Here is a 24,638-nt window from a genome sequence, read left to right as displayed (position 1 = left end):
ACTTTAAATTTTTACCATTAAATTTAGTTTGATCAAATTTTGTACTGTTTAACGTTGTGAAGAAATATATGTCGGTTGAATATATTCTATATTTAATTCTCCAAAAACTCATATGGTGACCTCATAATATAGTGAATTCTTTTATCAAATCAACAAAGTTGTAGTCTCCATTTTTTTTCTTCTTCCCTTGGAAAGTTGTGGTCTCCATCACTATGAGAGTATATGTTCTCAATGAACATTTTAACTGGTATCGCTCGCTGACTGTGAGTATATTTTCTTAATACACATTTTGTATCACCAAAATATGAAGCTTGTTTTTTAAAGTATCTGTTAACATATTAAATTTAAATCATAAAAATCAATTGAAAAAAAAAGCTTATTAATGAATTAAAAAAAGAATAAATAATATTTTTGTCTTCCCAACTAGGATCATTATATGATCGTGCTCTCTGAATAATTTACGATGTTAAAATTTTTCTCCAAACTATATAGATTACTGAAATATGAGTCTTATGTTAGATTTCGTCTTAGGTGGTTAATGATTGATGATGTAACACTTTGTCAATTGGTGTGATAGTGCTATATGTAGAATAATTAACAATTTTGTCTTCTAAACTTTGACCACCATCAAATTGTGATTTTTTTTATTAAAACTAATTTATTTATATATTTTTTTTAAATCTAATTTTTTTCCTTAAAAATAATAATTAAATCCTTAATTTTTAAAAAAAAATTATTTTAAAATAAACAATATTAAAAATTTCAAATTAATTAAATAAATTAAACATATTCAAAAATAAAAATATAATTAATAACAAATAACTTTTTATTTTCTTTAACAATATAAAATAAATATATCTTAAAATAAATATTATAAATAAATCCTAAATCAAACTTTTTTCCCTTCTTTTTTTAAATTAAAAGTTTTTTTTATTTGTTTATACCATTCGTTCTTCATCATTATTTTTAATAAAAGTTTATTCTTTGTTTTAATTTTTATTTTAAATATTCATTCTAAAATATATTTATTTTATATTGTAAAAAAAAGAAAATGAAAAAGTAAAAAATAATTATTTGTTATTAATTCCATTTATAATTTTTTAAAGATTTAATTAATATCTTTTAAAAAAAATTAGATTATTATAATAAAAATAGCACAATTTGACACTATCACATCAACAAACAAAATATTATATTATCAATCTATTAGTCACTTATTATTAAATCTAACAGAAATTCTATAACTTAGGAAAAAAATTTAATATTGCAAATTATTCGTTGCAGGAGGATTATATAGTGGTCATAATTTAAAGATAAAAATACTATTTATTCTTAAAAAAAAATCCCTCACTAGCCCCAATTAAAGATTATTCTAAACCGTCCAACCCCAGTTAATGTGAAAAGTTCTCATACGAACTGAAAAAGAAAAAATGTAATTAAAAAAAGACGAATAAAAAACAAATTAGTTTCAAAAAATATATAATAATAGGAATTAAACAAAAAAATTGTGAATACTGGACAAAAGAACACCGTTGGCAATTCCCCACCACTTTGCTTATGCTTTTAGCCCACCGACCTTTGGAGTTGGACCTTGCTTTGCTTCATAGAGAGATAAACATTTCCTTGTATGAAACCATGTACATACATATCAATACTTAAATTAGCCATTAATATTGTAAGAAAAGGAGATTTATTTTACCCAAAAAATAAAAGAAATAATTACAGAAAAAAAAGGAAAGGAGATTTTTATTGGTTTGACGTTCCCAACCCAAACCCCGCGTTGCTTCTCTGTCCATTTCTCTCAGACACAACAAAAGCAACCAACAGCCAATCTCACCTGTCTTCTTCTTCTTCTCACACAATCACAAACCCTAGAATTTCAATAAAGGTAATTTCTTTATTCTTTGTTGTTGTTCTTCTTCTCCTTTGTTTTCTCTGTTGTTATTATTTTCTGTTACTCTAATTTCGGCTTTGACGATCCAGACCTCTATTTTTGTTTTTGAATTTTCTTGGTATCCAAACACTCTAATTTTAGCATAACCCATCTGTCAATTCTGTGTTTTCCCTATTTGACTCCTTCGTTTTCCCTTCCAATTCTTTCCCTATCCCATACGGTTCTCCTTTTTCTTCTTTCTTGGTTGTTTTTTCTTTTTTTCAATTTCGCTATTTTTTTTCACCCTTTTGGAGAACTGGGATCATTTCATTTCTGAGGTTTTTCATTTCGTGACATTATAAAACTGTATTTTGTTTTTATGGATATAAGAGATTATCAGCGAAACGGTTTAGTGGTAAGAATTTATTGGGGAGTTTCTTTGTTTTTGAAATATGGGGTTTTCATTCTTTGGCCAATAATTGTAGGTATGCATGTATGTATAAATCTAGTATTTCAAATCATTTATATTTTGTGAAGAAAATGAATTTTCGTTGCAGAATTGCTACAGTAATCATTTAAATTACATGTATATATATAAATATTAAATCGCTGAATAGTTAAATTGGTATTGAATTTTTTCGTATTTTGTTTCATGATCATCATTGATTTTCTTGTTATTTTCAATTAAAAAACCATTGAATTTTGTGTTATTTCTCAGTAGGTCTTTTCTCTGATGCCTCAGTTTATGTCATTTTCATGGTTAGTGAATGTGCCCATGATTTCTATCTGTCAACCCATATTTAAAAAATATATATATATATATGATTTTATTTGGAATTGGTAGTTATGATTTCATTGACTTTGATTAGAAATAGAAGATAATAGATACCCTTAAATGGATGCTGCTGGCTGCATTTAGTTATTCAATTTCGTAACTTTGTTGCATTTGAATTATATAGGTGGGTCATTCAAGAATTTTTTTAGTTTGATACAATTTGCGGATTTTGGTTGTTATATTTTCTGTATGTTAGGGTTAGGTTGGGATTGGTTAATTTTTTTTTGGATTGAGTTCCCTGTTATTAAATGTGAAAATTGCTGTGTGAACTAAATTTTTGTTAAAATTCTCTTGGAATAAGTTTCCATTACGAATTTCTAGGATCTCTTATGCTTTTGAGGTTATTATGATTCAAGATTAACTCACTGTGCAGGCACATGCACCTCCTCCTGGCTACTTTGTACGTTTGGAAAACAGAACTGAAGACGATTTGTATTTGAGGAAGAGAGTCAGGATGCGTAGGTGGCTTTGTTGTACTTGTCAGGTAGAAGAGTCTTTCCCATCAAACGAAAATGAGCATTTGAAGAGCCCGAGGAATTATTCAGATGGTATGTACATGGAAAGCTGGTTTTTAATCATGACAAGCTACCTATGATTTGAAGTACACGCTTAGAATATAATTTAAACCAATATCTTGCAATGTATTTTATACCATATTATTGAGTGTGCTTCCTATCTGTCGTTTTTGCATGTGTCTTGGTTAAAACGCTCTTCAGCTACATTTCATAAGGTTCATTTCATGCTGTCCATTATTAGGAATCTTGTTCTGGGACTGGTCTATCATTTTTTTGTTATTATTTTTTATATAACTTTGTCGAAAGAAATTCACATACAAATGGTCTTACTTGCTGAACTCAATGAGAGCTTCTGTATGTATAGTTTTAGACTGTTATAAGATTACTTCTATTGAAATAAAAATATGTAACTATAAATGAGATTGAAATGTTTAATATCTAAAAAACAGAAAACCTGGAAATATTCCATACATGTATTTTACATACATTATATTTAAGTTAAACTCTGACCCTTGTGTTTTTTTATTTGTTTGGTGTCTGAATTCTCTTTTTTTTTACCCTGCACTTTATTTAATTTGTTGTAATTTTGTAATTTTTTTTTATTTTCCTGATGGCAAGGGAACCAAAAGGGTTCAAGAGTAGCAGCTCCTGTCAAACCTGAAGTGCAAAAGGCAGCACCGCCTATTGAGGTGCCTGCTTTGTCTCTGGAAGAACTCAAAGAGAAGACTGATAATTTTGGATCCAAGGCATTGATTGGTGAAGGATCTTACGGAAGAGTGTATTATGCAAGCCTGAACAATGGGAAAGCTGTGGCTGTAAAGAAGCTTGATGTTTCTTCTGAGCCTGAGACAAATGTTGAATTTTTGACCCAGGTATGCAACATTGTTTCTTAAATGTAGTCACTGTGGGACAATTCTCTTATCTGACAATTTGCTCCTAGCTTTGTAAATTTTATCTTCTGACTGTTGTGATATGAATTGTTACAGGTTTCCATGGTTTCTAGATTGAAGCAGGAAAATCTTGTTGAGTTGCTTGGTTATTGTGTTGAAGGAAATCTTCGTTTGCTTGCATATGAATTTGCCACCATGGGATCTTTGCATGACATATTGCATGGTGAGCAAAGCCATTTTCATCTTGTCAATTAATTTACAAATAGATTAGCCTGAACATTTTCCACTTTATAAGTTGAGAATAGTTGTAAAATTTCAACTTTCAAATCACAATTGCAGGTAGAAAGGGAGTTCAAGGTGCACAACCGGGTCCCACACTTGATTGGATGCAGCGAGTGAGGATTGCAGTTGATGCAGCTAGAGGATTGGAATACTTGCATGAGAAGGTTCAACCTTCTATAATACACAGAGATATCAGATCTAGTAACGTGCTTCTCTTTGAAGACTTCAAAGCCAAGGTTGCAGATTTCAACCTTTCAAATCAGGCCCCCGACATGGCTGCTCGCCTTCATTCTACTCGAGTTTTGGGAACCTTTGGTTATCATGCACCAGAGTAATGTTTCTGAAATTCCTTTTCTGTATCTATATGAGTTTATGAGACATTTTTGTTTCACATGTTTCTAAATTGATACTGCTCGTGTTGTACATCTCAGTTGCCGTCTTTAACTGGTCCAACCTACTGATAACCATACCTTCTGTTTTCAAACTTCTCTGACTACTGATAACTTTACTTTCTGTATGGTTTCAAGTTCTTCTGATTCAGTCAGAGTCTGAGTAATTATTTTGTTTTTTTACCATGGATAGGAGTAATGGCTTTTAAAACTAGGTTTTGGTAACTTGGCATAAACTTATGTTAAAAGTTTGATTTTAACTGGGATATTGTATGCAACATGCAGTCTTTTCCTTTTATGAAATTCTATCTCCTCTTTATTTTTTCCCTCTGAATGCAACATTATGGTTATATTTCAATTTTAGTCGGTTATTAAATTGTCACTAAATTGTTCTGCAGGTACGCAATGACAGGACAATTGACACAGAAGAGTGATGTGTACAGCTTTGGGGTGGTTCTTCTTGAGCTTTTAACTGGGAGGAAACCTGTTGATCATACCATGCCTCGTGGACAGCAGAGTCTTGTTACTTGGGTTAGTTTGTTTGCCTTTCTCCTTTATATTTTCTACTAATGTTATGATCTGACGTGTTCACATACACCACCTTTCCTTTTCGTTCTTTGTTTGTTGCAGGCTACTCCAAGGTTGAGTGAAGACAAAGTCAAACAATGTGTAGATCCAAAGCTTAAGGGAGAATATCCTCCGAAAGGAGTTGCAAAGGTCTCTATTTCTCCCGTCTTACTTCATAATTCAATATGCTCCACTAACTTGTGTTTAGAATTTCACAACTGATGCAATTCTCTTTGGTAACGTAGTTGGCAGCTGTGGCAGCATTGTGTGTTCAGTATGAAGCTGAGTTCCGGCCAAATATGAGCATTGTTGTGAAGGCACTTCAACCACTCCTGAAGCCACCAGCCCCAGCTCCAGATGCTTCGTAATCAGAGCAGGTACCCCAGTTCTGTTGGCAGTCAAAATATTGTTCATTCTTCAAATATTCTGGTTTCGTTTGCCTGGGAGGATTACAAGTCGGAAGTTTCTATATATATATTTGTTTATTTTTTATGAGATTGGATGTGTAGGGTTGGATTGGCCAATTTCATTTCCTTGCCAAAATATGTCTGTTGATTACTGAGTCACAACAAACTGACTAGGATTGGGTTGGGGAGGGTGGAGATTTCTTTCTTTCGCTAAATCTTTTTTTTTTTTTTCTTATTCCGGATTTCTATTTATGTGCTACAAAATGTGTTTGATATTCTGTTCCTCATAAACAATCTGTTGCTTCTTTCATTGTTAATTTTAAATACTTGTACGCGGCAAAACATAATCGACTCCATTGATATCCACTTCATACAAAATTTGATATCTTGTTCATCCAGCTCGCACCTGTATTTTTTTTAGGCCGTGAATATTTACGGTAGCTGGAGAGCTAATTTATACTTAGTTTCACATAAAATCCGCCAATTTACCTATACCCATGCTTTAGTTATTGGGATCTGCTAGTGTCATTTTTAACTGATTTTCGTGCAAGTGAAATTTAACATATAAGGAAAAGAGCATGTTAAAATTAATACATATCAACATAAAATGAACCATTTTACACCGGAAAACAAAGTTATTATATAAATGTTGCTAACAAAGTAAATACAGTAATAACATTTTTGATAACTAAAAATATCAGTTTTTTTCTTTATTTTATTTTGAAAGAAAAATCAGTTTCTTTATTAAATCATTATCATGTGTATTTTTTAATATAAAAAAACATCAAATTATTTAATGAGCAGATGAATTAGAACACATTTATTTTTAAAGAGATCACCATAATCGTTGAAAATTCAAAACAAACTCTGCAACGACTTGTTTCCTGATTATTGAATGCAGAAACTCTATTTGTATTTTTTTTTTAAAAACGATGCAAGGAATTATTTTTATTCAAAATTGACTAGATTTTTGTATGCATCCAAATATATTTTGGATGTTTGAAAAAAAAAATGTTTCTACTATTGACGTTGGAATGAAAGATTGATACAATAACACTAAGTTGGGAAAAAGTTAGAGATGGAAACAGAAAGGTATTCTGACAATTTTTCGATAATTTTGTAGTAGATTAGTCTATATTAATAGTTAATTAATGAAAAATTGAATATTTTTATGTTTTTTTTTTTTTTTGTTTCGACTTTGGTACATTTTTTTATTAGACATTTTTATTTATGAAATAGTGGTTTGTGGATACTTTTTTTTAATAATTATTTAACTTTGTGTTTTTTTTTTCGGTAACATATAGTAATTTTTCAGTTTAAAAAAAAAAATAGTTGTTGAACTATAATGTATATGCTTATTTCATCTACTGTGATCCTGGTAATTTATAGAAATTATTTAGTTTGAAAATACATATTCATATTTTTAAGAATAGACAACAATAACGTATATGATTTGAATAAGTGTGTGTTGACACAAGCAAATCCCAACGAATTAAGGTGAAGTTTGGAGATGGAAATTGATTAACAACAATGGTTTATATGAGCTCCTCAGTTAGAGCTTAAACAAATTGCACGCAAGTTGGAGAGAAAATGTAATAATAAGCAGTGTATTCTCTTGGGTGATCTTGCAAAATGAACAGTTGTGAACCTTTATTCATAGACCCTTCTCTCCCTTTTATAGGGGGAGTGTGATACAAGTTTAATTACGTAATTGCCCTTTCTACTTTGTGCAAATTCAGCATAAAAAGATAAATATACTATGTTTTTAGCTCACGACACTACCTGGTCGCAAGTGTGCGGGCAAGTAGTAATTGGGTATGTATCCATGACTGTTATGTCAGACATCGTGGTGTAGGATTGAGTTGTGCAGTCAGACGTGCAAATTGTAGTGTTATAGGTGTCGACATGCTATCAGCTCACTGTGTGGCACATCTCGTTGGAGCACACTCTCCATTTGTGGAAGACTGTGTCTTGTTCATGGAAGACTTTGCCCAACTCATTGGACGAGGTACTAGGGCACGCGAGAAGAATGGAAAGTATTTGGCTTTCCCTTAATAGTGAGACGTAGCAGCTCGCGAGAAGCTCATGAATTGGAGTCTTATATTCGTGACACGTGGGCTACGAGTATTTGACTCCCAACAATGTAATATTAGTAACATGTATAAACTCTTTATGATATATTTTTATATGTTTGTTTGGATACTCACCTTTTTTGTTTGTTTGAGTTATTGTTTATTTATTTGTGTTGTTCTTTAGGATATCTTCTAATTAATGTTTAGGTCATGTTTTATTTAGGCTATGTTTTTAGTTGTTTATTTATGTAATTTTTGTTTATTAATTTGTAATTGTTTTGTTGTTAGTTGTTGGCTTTATTTTTGGAACTAAAACAACAGGGGGTGTATGAGTAACTTTGGTTGAATTGAGGTCCACATAACTTCGTTCATGTGTGAATTGAGTAGTGCGAGCAAGCGAGCTCATTAGAAAGGGCCTGTGGAACTAGTAGGTGACCATCTCACTACTAGCTCGGGGCATAGCATGGTTGTGCTCACATTTCTTTTATGATACTAGGTCATGTAAGAGCTCTACAAACTCGAAATTATCAAGGTTTTGCATTTGGATTATTTTAAGAGATAATTACAACTGAATGATCAACTATATGAAGGAAGGTTTGATCATTCAGTATTTTAGGAGATATCTTGTTTAAATTCAAATAATATTCCTATTTTAAATTTGAATATATGTAGTTGTTATGAAGTTGTAACAAATGGAATATCCTATGAAAAAAGGAGGGTTGACTATGACATGTTGCTGGTAAATATAAGACTATATGAGTGCTGCTGTTACATTGCCAAATTGCTGTCAGAAATCAAGCTCACAAAGAAACTCATTAGACTCAAGTTCTAGAGATCTTTGTTGGTTGTTACAGGAACACAACAAACTTGTGGACTTAGGCCATTCTTTTAGGCGAAACTATGTTAAATTATTGTGTCTTTCATATTTTTAAGAGAAATTGGTGAGAATTGTCTCTTTTTTAAAGCAGTTTTGCACTGTGGCCTATTTTTGATAATTTGTTGCAAAATGAACTTTGTCTAAAAATTCGACCAGTTGTCTAAATTTTTTAACCAATTGTCTAAAATTTTTGACCGACTACCTGAATTTTTCAATTAGCTATCTAAATTGTCAAATGTCATTTTGTAAAGAATTATCAAAACTAGACTAGAGTGCAAAATGACTTTAAAAAATAGATCATTTTGCCAAGAGACCCTATTTTTAATTGTCATTTATTAAATTAAAGAAACTGTGGTTAACATTTTTTTTGACACTGGGGGATGAGAATTTGAACTTGGGACATCCTCTTTGTGAGGAGAAGTGTAGTATCACTGGGCTATGTCGTTCACTTTTTTTTTTTTCTGAGTATCAACATTACTATGTAATATTTGTGAAAATAAATACTGGAAAAGAAAATCTTAATAGAAATAAATAAATTAAAATAATGTAGTGGCTAAAATTGGGCTAATACCCAAAATACAGGCTCAACAAACACAAGGACAACATTAAACTACCTTACAGAGATTTGGTGAGGCCTAGCCAGCCACAACAAAAAAAGCCTAGCCCATCTAGGCCTCACCAACGAGTGGGCTGGGTACATGTTACCAACAAAACAATCCATTGCATGAATCTGATTATTTGGACTTCATTAGGTACATGTTCACATATAGTAACAGACTTGAGCTAACCATAGAGACTCAATGAGAGTCCAATGGCTAGTAGGCCTAGAGAAGCGGTCCCTACTAAATTAAAGGGGTCGACCACTTCTCCAGTCCAATATAGCAAGGGCTAGTAGCGATCCTCTTAAGAGGCCTATTTATACTAGTACTCGGGTCACTTGTTGGCCATCTAATCTAATTTTCGTAAACAATAACTTTTTCTCTCATTTCTCTCTAATCATTGAACAACATTTATGTAAACATTTATTAGTCATCTATTCAGGGCGCAGTTCCCTAGAGAGACTTGTTAGTCATCTACGCAGGGCGCAGGACTCCATAAACATTTATTTGCACTTGCCTGCATGCTTGAATAGGGTTATTACTGCTAGACATGTTTATTATGATTTGATGACATATTATCAACAGCTTATGAGCATGTGTTTGAGTTTTCTGGCTGAGCTTCTGCTCACGGGTGCTATGTGGTGCAGGTAAAGGTAAAAGAAAGCTGGACCATCCTTGAGTTGGAGAGCTTAGGTGACGATATATACATATGCAGCTGCTTGACCACCATGATCGAGGGTTTAAAGAGGAACTAGGGTTAAATCCTATTTTGCCGCTTAGGTCGGTTGGTTGTAACTCTTTTAAAGCAGATTTCTCTTTAGCTTGCAGTTTATAAAGCCCATCAATAGATTTTGTGTAACATATCTTAAAACCATATCTTGAAATAACAATCGAATTATTATTAAAATAAATTTTAAAACTTTGTTCATGCAACATAGAAACAAAAATTCAGTTTCTAAAAAATCCAGGAATATAATAAATGTTCTCTAAAACAAGAAATTTATTCTTCTCAAATTCCAAATGGATCGTTCCAACTGCTGCTGCAGAGACAATCTGACCACTGCCTACCCTCATAGTCACCTCTCCATCAGCAAGCTTCCTCGTCGAACTAAGAATCTAACAACCCACCAAGAGGAAGAGGAAGAATTTTCTATTAAATGACCCACCATAACAATTATGACAACATCATTCAATCGAGCTAACGACGTTAAACAAAGCAAACTTGCAGGAGTTTTTCTTACCCTTGTCTTTTTATTCTGCATTGATTTTTTATTTAGTATATGCCATGAGGACAATGCTAAAATTAAGTGTGGGGGAAGGAAAAACTTCCTGTTTTATTCTTATTTGTCATTTGTTTAGTTATTTTTTGTTGTTTATTTGTGTTTGTGTTATTTAGTTGTTTTTTGTTGGTTAGTTGTTTCTAGTATCCTTTTTTTTTATTTTAATTTTTTTAGTTTTTCAGAAGCATGATTATGTTGAAAGTTGTCTGTCAATGATAAAACTTCTTATTGAGATAAGAATATGTCTAGGAAATTGATGAATTATGCATGAATTGTGTGCTTAACTCTTATGTGGTTTTACTTAAGCTTGATCTTAGATTTTTAAACATAATGTATGTACAATTAGATTTACTTTTTCACTATTGTTTGGAGATATTTATGCATGATATTACTTATGTATAGTCTCGAGCACTCTACAAACCATTGATTAATTGTTTGAGGTGAAATCCTAAGTACACATTATTAGGAAGATGATTAAGGCATGTTCTTTGGATCGTTTGAGCCTTTCAAGCTTACCTAGGAAATTGAATATCCTAGTTTCCCATTTTTGAGTCATAATGACTAATCTTTTTCTTTTATAAGCCAATATCTAAACCTTCGTAGCTTAAAATTTTTATCCCTTTTGTGACCCATTACACCATAGTTTTATATGATTGTTTGATTTGGTGGGTTGGGGTATGGATTGTAAGAATGTGAAGTTGTATTGGTTTGTTATATTATAATGTGAAAGTATATGATCTACTATTTCTTCCAATGAGTTGAATTGAAAATAAAAAAATAGAAAAAAATTGCATTGAGAAAAATGAAAAAAAAAGTATTGGAAAAGTATAAGTGCGGGGGAAATAGTAAGATCAATGTGGAAAGAAAAAATGGAAAGATTATGTATTTTCTTGAATTGTATGGGAAATTTGTGGAAAGATCTAGAGAATATTAAAAAAAATTATAGGCTATGGTGTGGTTTAAGCTTAAATATTCATTTTTCATCTACCTCTAACCTTAGCCTAACATTACAAGCTTTTAAAGACCTTTTGATTCTTGATTATGTGTGTTTACATTAGTGGAGAACAATTAGTTAAGTTCTATAGAGTGGATATTTTTCATTTAAATATTATTATAGAAGAGACTTTAAAACATATTATGGCGTGTATAAATTGATTCAAATGATTGTGTTTTGGTAGGTTTAATTGTGCATAATCATAAATAGATTAGTTTAAGTGGTGATTAGACATTGAGTTGAAATTCAGAGGAATGTGGAATTCAAAATTTTCTTATAGCATATTTGTTTGATCAATCTTTGAGACAACTAATTATTATTTTTTTGAATGAGAACAAATAAAAAAAAAGAAATGAAAACAGAAGTGAAAATGGAGTTGAGTAAATAAATGGATAAAGCCCTACTAGAGGTTCCAATTATAGAGAAACAAAAAGTAACGAGCTCCTGTTCTTAATTTTTGAACGATTATCCAATCTAATTAGACATTAAAAATATATTAGTGATTGATGCGGGAAAGGGCGTTCCCATGAGTGGATTATCTATTTTTTATGAGTCCTAACTATTAGCTTTTTGACAAAATCATTGTTTATATTTTTATTTGCTTATGTGTTTAGTTTTTATTTTGTTTGCTCATGGACGAGCAAATGTCAAGGAGGGGGGGGGGGGGGGGGGGGGAATTTGATAAGTACCAGATTTGTCTATTTTTAATTCACTATTCTTATATAATCATGCACTTAATTATTTATTTATATATGTTGAATTATTTTATTTTGTGTTTTTAGGATTTTCAAGACATTTGGATGAAAATGAATAAAATTTTGGATGAAACTTCACACTTGATTTTGATAATTTTTCAATACTCTTTTGGAAATATACCTAGAAATATAAGTATTATATATTTTTCTTAGCTTTCTGTAGCTTTTTGAATCGTCCAATTCCAAGTTATATTGGGGATGTTATGCTTAAAATACTTCCAGTCGTTGTAGTAGAAGAAAACTGAAAAATAGAAAAAATTGCTACGGTCGCGGCTAGCCTTATTTCAGGTCACGCCCTAGGGGACAGAACGTAGTGGCCATAGCAAGCAATGTCCAAGGCCGCGACAGGAGCCTGATTTTTTGGAAAATACATTTTCTAGTGGCTGCTGCCGCCAAGAAACATTGGCGATGACCGACGATCGATTTTTCCTTAAATTTCAATTTTTAAATGTAATTTTTGGTGGACTATAAAAGGGATTATGGTTAACTTTGAATACAACTTTGTATCGCGAATTTTAGAGGCTAGAGCAGTAGAGAAGGAGAAAAGACATCATCATAACGTTCTTCAATCTAGTTTTTCTTTCTTCTAAAAACTCTTTTATTTTCATTGAATATTTATGTTTATGAATATGAAAATGATTATGGAGTTGCTTTCTTTATAGTTGAGGGTTATTTCGAAACCCTAGACATGAGATCTTAGATGCATTGATGAATTTTATTTCTTATATTCCCTTATATTAAATTGCTTCTATTTTTCTATTTGAATGTTATGAATCTTGTAAAATCTTGTTTAGATGGCCACTAATTAAGATTTCGCATTATTCTACTATCATCTTAGGATTTGTATTCACCTAATAGTTTAGGATTCTAAGTAGAGTGATAAATTGCAATTACGGTATTGTGACAGGTATTTTAATTGTGATGAAGAATAGAACATAGGTTAAATGAATTGCATGCTTAATGAATTTGTTGCCTAGATTAACTTGTTTCTATTGAATGTAATGCTTTTCCTAGGTTAAATAGATCACGTGCTTAATGGGTTTATTGCTTGGTAAAAATGATTAATTAAGAGTGCTTAGCTTTAATTAATTATATTAGGGAAACTGAGATAATTGACTGCTTTAGTGTTATCTGCGGAGTTAATAGTTTAATTGGGAATATGAAATATTATTCGTCATTGTTGATAGATTGATTATTGAAGGTGGAGAATAATTCTTAACTGTTTCTTTAAAATTGTATTATTCATTGTTCTTTGTTTATTACTTTATTTTGTGTTATTAAATCTTGAAACAAAATCCCCTATTTAATTCTTGTTTTTATTTTGAATGGGAAATTGAATAATAGTCCTTGTGAGTTCGACCCTTACTACTACTTTACTAATAATTTAGTGAGTAAAAAAGAATAAATATATTTAAATTTGATACGGAATATGACACCCATCAAAAGTCCTCCATAGCTAGTTTAATCAGGTCTACTCACAACTCTGTCCACTTCTACTGGTAAAGATCTAATCCATCTCTTAGAAACTACCAATTCTTCAGTAAGCAATAAGGTCCCAAACCCCACAACACATAGATCTCAAGTCCTACACAGCCTATCAATCACTCTACTAGAAACAAACGAATGTGTAGCACCAGAATCAATCAATATAGTGTAAGTAGAGCCAGTGCTAGAAATCTGACCTGTCACTACCGAGGGACTAACCTCAGCCTCTGACTGGGTTAGGGTGAACACTCGAGTTGGAGTCAGACTGTCGCCCTTCTTTTGTTCCTCTTTCTTCAGTTGCAGATAGTCTCTCTGGATATGTCCCACCACCCCACCAAGGAAGCATGACTTAGCACGACATTCTCCCAAATGGCGCCTCCTCCACTTAGCGCACACTGGATAGATTCTCAAGACCTCTTTGTCGCCCTGGCGGTCACCCTGAGTACCACAACCCCTCCTATCTGGACCAAGAGTAGAAAAAATGTCTTGGGTCTTCCTTTTCTTGTCACTAAGGCCACGACCTCTACCGAATCCAGTAAATGGAGGTACCACCCTCCGGGCATCACGCCTAGCAGCACTCTCATGGTAAATCTTGTCCTCTGCACCCTTAGCAGTAAGGGCCTTCTCAACCACCTGAGCATATGTAGTGGCTCCAGGCACTGAGGTGATTCTGACATCCTGTGCTATCATGGGGTTTAATCCCCGAACAAATCTCTCTCTCCTGATGGCATCGGTTGGCACCAAGTCAGATGCAAACTTGGCCAACTTTTCGAACCTCAGGGCATACTCAATTACCGTCATGTTGCCCTGAACCAATCTAGTGAATTCATCAGCCTTCACAGTCTGAACTGCGTTGTTATAGTATTTGTAACGCCCTACTACCTTAGAGCCGTTACTAAGTGAGTTTAAAATATAAATCGTGCTTTTGACTGACTCTAAGTGGTTTCTAAAACCAAAAGTGTGAATAAATCAGAATTTAAGGCTGTACTCTTTGAAAAGGTTTAGTTTCATTGAAAGCGTTAAGTATAAAACATCTGGGATCCCAAAATAAGGTTTACAAAATATTTACAACTCAAAAATAGATTTACACTTGATCAACTATCAAAAGAATGGTTTAATACAGCCATATACAAAATGCCCCCAACCAAAGCAGTCGGGCAGGCCGAACATGTACGCGCCGCCCCCACGCTCTCCATACTCATGGCCGGTTGACTGACTCCTTGCTTTTACCTGCCACACGGAGCACCCGTGAGCCGAAGCCCAGCAAGAAAACCCAAATAGTACATAACATATGCAAATAATATAGCTGGCATAATTCACTGATAAATAGAAAAGCCATCAGATTAAACAAGCACGGCCATGCCGCCCCAGAGGCCTTACCAAAGCTTGGGGTCTCGGTCCTCACCGTAGGATAACTCATGTATCCCTTGGGTCCCACCCTGGCTATAACATCCCATGTGCTGAGCGTTACTTCCGGCCCCACTGCCGTACCCGGCCTTCGCCACTCTCGGCCTTGCCGTTCATTCCATTATAATAACACATATAATACATTATGAAATAACCATTCAAACATACAATAGTTCATCTAAGATTACACATTTGCACACAATACAATCTAGGGTCGTGCCCTGAAATCACACAGTGGGCCCATGCCCTGTTCTCGGGTGTTACGGTTTTCTTACCTTTAGATTCGGTAGCCTTGATCACCTGACTCCTTGAGCACGATCCTACCCGAGCCCTAGCGCTTACCTAAGAAAAATCCATAAGTCAAAGTCATCACCAATACTCAAGTCCAAAACCCAGCCTCGGGACTAATCCCGAACCCCCGGGGAGTCCTAGATCCCCAAAACAAAGTGGCGGAATCGAGCCCCGAACCCTAGGTCAAAAATCCCTTCACAAAAGCCCAAAAATCCCCTTTGTGAACAGTGCAGTGCTACAGCGCTCAAAAGAGGGCGTTGTAGCGCTACAAGCAGAACCACCCCATCAGAACAGGGGCTAGCGCTACAACGCCCCCCGACTAGCGCTGTAGCGCTAGTTGCAGCCAGACCAAAACCAAAAATCGCATCTTGCGATTTTCTTCTCCCATTTCAACTCCAAACTTGCCCAAACCTTTTCCAAACCCAAAAACACACATATACACACCACACACTCATCCCAAGCATCCCATGAACTCAATCCCAAGCTCAAGCAACCCAAAACTCAAAATCTAACACAATGAACCCAAAAACCAGAAATCCACACAAACAACAAGGATAGGGTCTTAGAAATCATACCGTGGGTGGAATTTCGACCTTGAATTAAACCCTAGACCTCCTTGGCTTGCACCTTCACAACCTTGACCTGTTTTCCCCAAAAACCCCATCCATTTAGCTCAAAAACACAATCCAAACCAGTCAAGCCCTAAAACAGAAAATCCCCAAGAAATTACCTCAATTTCTGATGTGATCTTGCTAACCCCTTGCCAATCCTCAAGCCTAGCTTAGGATCCTTGATGCTCAGCCAACCCTAGCTCTCCACTGAGCTTGACACCAAGAAAAATGAAGGAATTTGGTTGGGAGAGCCACAAACCGATCTTGGACAAACCCCTTCAGCTTTTCTCTTTCTTTTTCCCTTCTTTCTTTCTTTCTTTTCAGCCTATAACTTTTTCTCTACTAAATCCACTAAGTAAAAAGCCTTCCTTAACTCATCTCTTCCAAGCCTAAAGACCAAAATGCCCTCCCTTAATAATTCTAAACCTTTATGCCCATAAAGGGGCATTTTTAGTCAAATTACCCAAGTTCCCACTAATTCCTCAAGTGTTCCTAATAATTCCCGCTCGCTACCCAATACCTGATTAATCACCAAATATACATTCCTCATCATCAAGATTAACCTCAATATATTTCCAAATTCTCATTAAAACTCCCCAGGCTTAACCCAAGCTGGGTATAGATTCCCGCTTTGACTTTTCCACTAACCTGCTCACTCTAGGATCGTCTCAAGTCATAGATCACAGGTATCAACATAGTCATGCCCAACATGGCCAAATCAAAAATATGCTCAATCAGGTCTACATGCATACTAATTCACATAGTCATGCATCACAATTAATCAAATATTCATATAACGTGCATTAAATCATAATCATGCATTAAACTCATAAAAGTCACACACAGAATCCCATTATGCCCTCCAGGCACACTACTCCAGGCCCTTAAGCCTTAACAGTGAATTTGGGTCGTTACAACTATCCCCTCCTCATGAAAATTTCGTCCTCGAAATTTACCTGAACAACTCGGGATACTGCTCCCGCAGTATAAGTCGTCTTCACAGGTAAGAAGTGGGCGGACTTGGTATACCTGTCCACAAACACCCACACAGAGTCATGCTGACCCACGGTCTTCGGCAATCCAACCACAAAGTCCATGGCAATATCTTCCCATTTCCACTCGGGAATCCTTAGAGGCTGTAGTAATCCTGCTGGCCTCTGATGTTCAGCCTTAATCTGCTGACAGGTTAAGCATCTAGCCACATGAGTTATCCTACGGTGAGGACCGAGACCCCAAGCTTTGGTAAGGCCTCTAGGGCGGCATGGCCGTGCTTGTTTAATCTGATGGCTTTTCTATTTATCAGTGAATTATGCCAGCTATATTATTTGCATATGTTATGTACTATTTGGGTTTTCTTGCTGGGCTTCGGCTCACGGGTGCTCCGTGTGGCAGGTAAAAGCAAGGAGTCAGTCAACCGGCCATGAGTATGGAGAGCGTGGGGGCGGCTCGTACATGTTCGGCCTGCCCAACTGCTTTGGTTGGGGGCATTTTGTATATGGCTGTATTAAACCATTCTTTTGATAGTTGATCAAGTGTAAATCTATTTTTGAGTTGTAAATATTTTGTAAACCTTATTTTGGGATCCCAGATGTTTTATACTTAACGCTTTCAATGAAACTAAACCTTTTCAAAGAGTACAGCCTTAAATTCTGATTTATTCACACTTTTGGTTTTAGAAACCACTTAGAGTCAGTCAAAAGCACGATTTATATTTTAAACTCACTTAGTAACGGCTCTAAGGTAGTAGGACGTTACAACTTGGTATCAGAGCCTTGACCCAGCCGGAAGTGTGGTCGACGGGGACGTCGGGCCTGTAAGGGGGGGTGATTGTGACAGTCAGAATCCCGTGATCCGTAAGGGGAAAGGCCGGGTAAGCTGTGCAATCCCACACCGCCTGGGGAAGGTCAAATGTAATGATTCTAAGACTGTGTAGGTATGGGACTACACAGTTGAAGAGGGCTTAAATGGATTGATGGATACTACCTATATCAGGAAGGTGCATCTTCTTTTCGGTAGCCCATCACTTGAGAACTCCATGGTTAAGCGTGCTTGGCCTGGAGTAATCTAGGGATGGGTGACCTCCTGGGAAGTTTTCCCAGGAAGTGTGCGAGTGAGGACAAAGCACGCTGGAAAGACTTGTCTTGGTTTGTAGGGCCAGTCGTCATTCCAGAAAGCAGCCATAGTGATGTGGGGCGTCACAGTATTTCTCATTGAATAAACCCCAAAACTCGTCCCAACTCAATACCGCGACATTTTCGGGTCTGAGCTACAACCTCTTACAAGATGTGGGCGTCATCATGTATCATATATGTGGCACATGCCACTTTTTCATTACCCACCACCCTCATGAAGTCCAGGATGGAGGTAATCATGCTCATATACTGCTCAACCTTCAGTGGATCTGGACCTCCCTCAAAGGTTGGAGGGTATTGTTTCCTGAATCTCTCATAAAGCTATTCCCACCTGTTCCCAATTTCTGGTTGTCCCAGAACTTGTACCATAGTAGGTGACAGAGCTGGTGCAACATTCCCTGGTGGAACCTGCTGTCTCAATAATGGAATCTCGTCTTCTTGTATCTGTAGTCTCGCTTGCATATTAATAAGCACTTGCTGCCAGTCTTCGGGGGCAGATGGAGGGTTTTGACCCTGGTCATCATCTCTAGCCTCAATACCTGCGTTGACTAGTCGTTTTGATCGTCTTGGCATAATTACCCAAGTATATTTGCAATCCATTACTCAGCTTATCAGGCAACGATAATGGGTCCTAGAAACCAACCCACGGTCCAAAACCAAAAAATTAAGCAAACACTCAGTATCATATAGTTAATAAGCATTTCAATAGCTTTCACATGCAGCAACATCGCTAATAAGCATGGATTTGTATATTCACATAGCAGTCAGGGGTCAGGCCCCGTCAGTATAATTCATGCTTCCCTATTCTAGCATTCATATTAAGCATATATATATTCCAGTTAACAGTTAAAACACATACTCAACACATAAGTTACCAAACCATGAGTCGAGCTTATCTTTAGCAGCGAGCGTACACACTTAGCCTATCTTCAGGAACCATTAACCTTGGCAGCTCTGATGCCAGGTTGTAATGCCCTACTAATTTAGGACGGTTACACCGTGTGTTAAAATAGTGCTTAAAAGTGTAATCAAGGTTACACGATTAGTTTAGGTATTAAAATTTTTGGTCAATAAGTTAAACTTTTCATTAAAAAAGGATCCCAAAGGTTTTTTTAAATAAAAATACACATTTATAAAAATTACATAATTATCCGGCCTAAATAGAAAAATAAAACTAATAACCCTTGTGCCTCTAAAGTATCTCGACTGTGGCAGCCGAGCAAGCTGAGTATGTACACGCCGCTCCTACAGCTCTCCCACTCATGACTACTTCATCGTTCCTTTGCCCTTACCTGCACCATGAAGCACCCGTGAGCCAAGGTTTAACAAGAAAACCCCCAACAAATAAAATAGATATCCAGATAGACATTAACATGTACTGCATACTCTATAATCATAAACAGATTCACATTAATATTCCAACCAGTATAACAAATCATGCCGAGTAGATGCATATCGCACCCCTGTAATGGCCCCGCCACTACGACCTGCATTGCGCATGTAATGCCGATAACGGTCTCACGGCTGATCCATAACAATCATAACCAATCAATACAAGCAGGTATAACAACAAAGGCTTATATAAATTAGATATTAAATTTTAAACAGATTCATGGCATGGTCATACCCGTGTCCTAAAATCAAGGTCCATGCCCTACACTCGGTGCAAGTGCTGGTTTTCTTACCTCAAGTCATGTGCAAGTAGTGATACGACCACGAGCATGTTCCCTTTCCCGAGCCTTGCGATATTCCTAGTCACAGTATAAACAGTTTCCTCATTAAGAACTAATCCTGAATACATATTCGATGACTATTCTCGAGCTCTCGAGACTACCAATTCACCCAATCCGGGTGATGGAATCGTCCCCCAAGCTTTTCCCAAAACTAGAAAACAAAACATATCATGAAGTGGCACTAGTGCAGGGGCGCTACCCCTAGCTCTGTTGTGCCCAGAAGCAACAGAGACACCCAAAATACCCCTGCTTCAATACAGGGGCGCCCACCTCTGGCGCAAGGGCACCACAACGCGAATCCAAAATTCAAGGTTTCTTTTTCTGCGATTTCTCCAACCCAAATTCGACAAATCCAACCCCCAACTCAGTTTTCAACAAATTTTGAGCTGAATTTTGGTCCCAAGACCGTTATATAGTTGACATATACCATCCAGACACCATTAAAAAACCAAATCCAATCCTTAAACTACTAACTCAGGAGTTAGGGCAAAAACTCCCCATTTTTTCCGATATTTGAAAATTCAAATCAAAATCCATGGTTTTTAGTTTCATTCAAACATTTATATTAGCTCATGAACAAATTCTATCTCCACTACAGACATCTAAACACCCTAGAAGCATAAATTTCAAAATTAAACCCAAAACCCCTAACTCTACTCAAGAACAAGTATGAAAAACAAAGAGAAAAGTTCATACCTTTCTCCGTGATTTGTAGCCCTAGGAAGATGAAGATGAAGTTCTTTTAGCTGATAAATCCACTCTAACACTAGAAATCATCTTAGCTATCTTGAAGAAATTGGGAAATTAAAAGAACACTTAGTGTAGTTTAATGGTAAGGAAGTGAAGAGGAAGCTAGTAGAAGAGAGAGATTACTAGAACGTGAAAAGAGGATGAGCATCAGCACTTGGTCATTTTTCTCTAATCCCTTCACCAAATGACCAAAATGCCCATTCCCTTTAATTCCCACTAAATTCACCCCAATGGCAAAATGGCAGTCTCATCCCTAACTCTAATTACACCTCTAAGCTCCAATTATTCAACTAATATCCTTTAAGCATTAAAAATTCCTCTAACTAATTTACTCTACCAATAAATCACAGTAATTTTCTAAATTACCAAAATAGCCTTAGGCTCACCCCGAGCCAAGTATTAATCCTTGTTGACTTTTTCACTAATTTTCCCAAAAAGACCGACTCGTGCCGAATATCTCAAATATATCCACATAATAATGTGGTCTCAAATACCTAGCATACAAAATTACAATTATACCCTCAACAGGTAAAAATTATGAAAATGAACATTTTTAACAAAAGTGAGTCTTTAAGCACATTTAATACACGTAAACTTGCGTAAAAATTCATATCATAATATAAATCATATAATACACATAATCACCCATATATTAAATTAAAATCACACATTTTCCAATTATGCCCTCCAGCCTCTCTAATCAACATGTTAATCCTTATTAGGAGTTTTGGGACGCTACAATCACTTCTTCCAGTGCACAACAACCACTTAAACAAGTCTCCATGATTCATCGGATGGCCGAACCCACTCTTGAAGACTGTTGTGTAAATTTAAGCAAATAAAATTATGCAAGTGTACACAATTGGCAAACAAATAATAAAGTGATAAGTGTGTATCGTCTACACAAGGATTGTGTTAGCAATAAATTGTGTAAAATCAACACTTAAAAAATTGGAATAAAGAAAATGATAAAGGTTTGATTAAATCTAACAACTAAACAAGAAAGTTAATCAAACAAACAAATGAACGAGTAAGCAAGACAATGATGATGAGCTAGAATACTTAACTCCTCCTAAAATTTAAATCTGATGCTAATGCTGCAGTAATGTTGTGGAAATTGGGAATAATTAATCTAGAATTCAAATTTAGTCCATAGGCTTCCGTCGAAGTCACCATGGTATCAATTCTCTAATTATACTAGCATATGTCTATGCTAATCTAAGTACAAGAGTACATTCCCAAGCACCAAGTCCAAAAGATTATGCAAGGTAACAATATATGTCTATATCGTTGCAAAATTAAAATCAAAAGAAATTAATCTTGCACCATTCAAGTCTTATGTCTATTAATTATAACCATTTTCAGCAGCCACAATTAATTCAATTACTCACTAAAGGTGATCAAACAATAGCAAGCATTAAGCACGAAAAATACTTGAATGAATAAAACTCAATTAGCATTTAGCATCAATATCAAGTAACAACATTACATAATAGAGATCATTAATTATCCTAACAATGAAAAATTTAGCTCATGATCAATATCTCAAAAACACCCAGTACAAAATAAATCATAGTTTAGAAAATACAAGAAAAAGAAAATAAAATATTAAGGAGAATGGTAAGAGAATCAAGCCAAAATGATGTTCCCAAAATAGTCATCCTCCTTTGAATCCTTCTCTTTCTTCTTCTTTTTCTTTTTCTTCATTCTCCTCCTTGTTCAATGGTGGTTGCCTCTTTTTATCCATGTGCTCTGTATGTGTCTCCCTCAAAATTGGGAATGAAGGGTATGATATATGATATTAGGGCATTCTCCCCTTACCCCACGTGAGCTAGTTTTTTTCCTTTTATTTGTTTTTTCTTGTCTTTTGCTAACATATGGATCAACTAATTTAAAGGCCCAAATCTCTTCATTTACTTTCCAACCTAAGTCAAGTTAATTAAAAAAAAGTTGATTTATATTGCTGATGTGACAGCTCCTCATGCTGACCCAAAATTGCTTGCTATCATGACACAATGCTTCAACATTGCTGCAACATCCTAATAACTCATGTACAAAAAAATATCATTTTAAATCACATTAGCTCATTTCCAATTCACTTAACTCTATCAAATTTATCATTTTCTTACTCATTTTACCTCATAAAACCAAAACTAGCACCTAAACACAGGTAAGAAGAAAATGACTCAATTCTATAGACAAAGACATAAATCACTCATCTTTTTAATCAAATTATAAGCTAAAAGTCTTAAAGATAACTCTATATTCCAGAGTTATCAAAGAAGAAAGAAAGACAAAATGCCAGAAGCAAATGGAAGAAGGAGTAAAGAGATACCGCGCATTAGGACACTTAGTGAATTTTATCGCAACAGAAGAACAATGCTACCCAGCTACACCCATAACTTCATAGAAGCTGACTTGCGCAAAATCCATTTATCACAAGACGATCCGCTGGTCTTTAAATAACAAATAGATCATTTCCAGTTGGGAAAAGTATTGGTAGATGGTGTTGGGAGTATAGCTTATTATCACAAAATTAATATGGTAATTCAAAAGAATTAAACTCAAGATAATCTCATAAACAATGGAAGAATAACACTACTTAAGTTAATGTAAAGAGAGGGCCTTTAAATTTAGAAAAACCCAGTTACATAAAATCACAAGTTTATGATTTAATGTAATAAATCAATGAAGGTGAACAAGAAGGCTTGACACAATAGAATAATTGTCCAAAAAACTCTATTCCTAGCCTCCCATAAAAGATTGCTTGAAGCTACTACAATAGTGGAATGAGTCTTAGGATTAACATGCCTCGGTCTTCAAATAAGTCAAGCTTTATTGATGAAGATCTTAGAGAAAACTAGTAATTTTTGTGAGTTAGAGAGAGAGAGAGCAGAGAGTGATCAATTCAAAAAAATCTCAACTGAACCCCTTAAATAGTGTAGGAACTGTCATTAGTGTTAACCAATTAGATTAGATCATTTTAAAATAAGTTTTAAAGACAAAAACATGTAATTGTATGGGTTCGTACGAATGGCCCACATGATGCATCGCCTTCATGCAGGAAAATAGTCCCCTATTTGGGTTGTCTTAAGCCAGGTGATACATCGCCTCTAAGTAGACGATGCTACATATGTTACACTAGCTTTTGACCACTTACATTGGCCCAAAACACCTTTAAATGCCACCAAATTTTTTGGGTAATCTTATATACTCCAAAGAAACACTTTGGATCCAAAAAGATAATTTTAAAGTGCCTACAACAAAAGTCAACCCGCACATGCTGACTTTAGTGAAATAATTATGATCTTGCAACTTTTTGTGCATAACTAATTTCAGTATGTATTTAACCATTCCTAACAATTCCCTACTTGGTTAAATACATCCTCCACCTCTAACCCAAGCAATATTAGTACATAAAATAAAGTGTAACGACCCAAAATCACTAATAAGGCTTAAGGGCCTTGATTAGTGTGTCGGGAGGGCATAATCGGTTTATGCGTGAATTTATTAACTTAATGCATGATTATATGATAAGCATGCTAGAATGTTTATAAGAATGTAAATGTGATTATATGCTGTATTTGTGAGAAACACATTATTATGTGGGTAAAACTGCAGCATGCGATTTGAGGCGATCCTAGGGAGCTAGTTAGCAGAAAAGTCACAACGGGACTTAATACTTGACTTTGGGAAAGTCAAGGGATATTTCAGGTATTGGATGGTTATTTAGGTTATCGGGTTATGGAAATAAATAATTGGAGATATATTTGAGGTTAGGAAGTCTAGGTGGGAATATTGGGGAATTTTACCATTTTGCCCTCGGGGACGTTTCCGGCACCTCGAGTCCTGGGATTAACTTAATTACCTAAGGATAGACTAAGTAAAAAACTC

General features: G+C 35.1%; 1 protein-coding gene across 1 annotated transcript; it reads left to right on the top strand.

The window, feature by feature from the left end:
* Window positions 1–1,596: 1,596 nt before the first annotated feature.
* Window positions 1,597–6,068, top strand: LOC133818727 (PTI1-like tyrosine-protein kinase 1). The gene is made up of 8 exons (XM_062251759.1): window positions 1,597–1,888; window positions 3,082–3,256; window positions 3,842–4,095; window positions 4,210–4,336; window positions 4,453–4,726; window positions 5,183–5,315; window positions 5,415–5,501; window positions 5,597–6,068. Exons 1-8 carry the CDS (start codon window positions 1,628–1,630, stop codon window positions 5,717–5,719), a joined length of 1,434 nt encoding a protein of 477 aa, XP_062107743.1. The 5' UTR covers window positions 1,597–1,627; the 3' UTR covers window positions 5,720–6,068.
* Window positions 6,069–24,638: the final 18,570 nt, after the last annotated feature.

Source organism: Humulus lupulus, chromosome 2 (assembly GCF_963169125.1).
Source record: "Humulus lupulus chromosome 2, drHumLupu1.1, whole genome shotgun sequence".
Taxonomy (NCBI): domain Eukaryota; kingdom Viridiplantae; phylum Streptophyta; class Magnoliopsida; order Rosales; family Cannabaceae; genus Humulus; species Humulus lupulus.
Note: the sequence above shows the minus strand (reverse complement) of the source record. Positions and strands in the feature narration are given on the sequence as shown.

Coding starts and splice junctions, on each gene's coding strand:
- LOC133818727 (XM_062251759.1), top strand. CDS start 1,628: ATGAAACCATGTACATACATATCAATACTTAAATTAGCCATTAATATT. Junction 4,337..4,452: donor TTTGCATGACATATTGCATG/GTGAGCAAAGCC, acceptor TCACAATTGCAG/GTAGAAAGGGAGTTCAAGGT. Junction 5,316..5,414: donor AGCAGAGTCTTGTTACTTGG/GTTAGTTTGTTT, acceptor TGTTTGTTGCAG/GCTACTCCAAGGTTGAGTGA.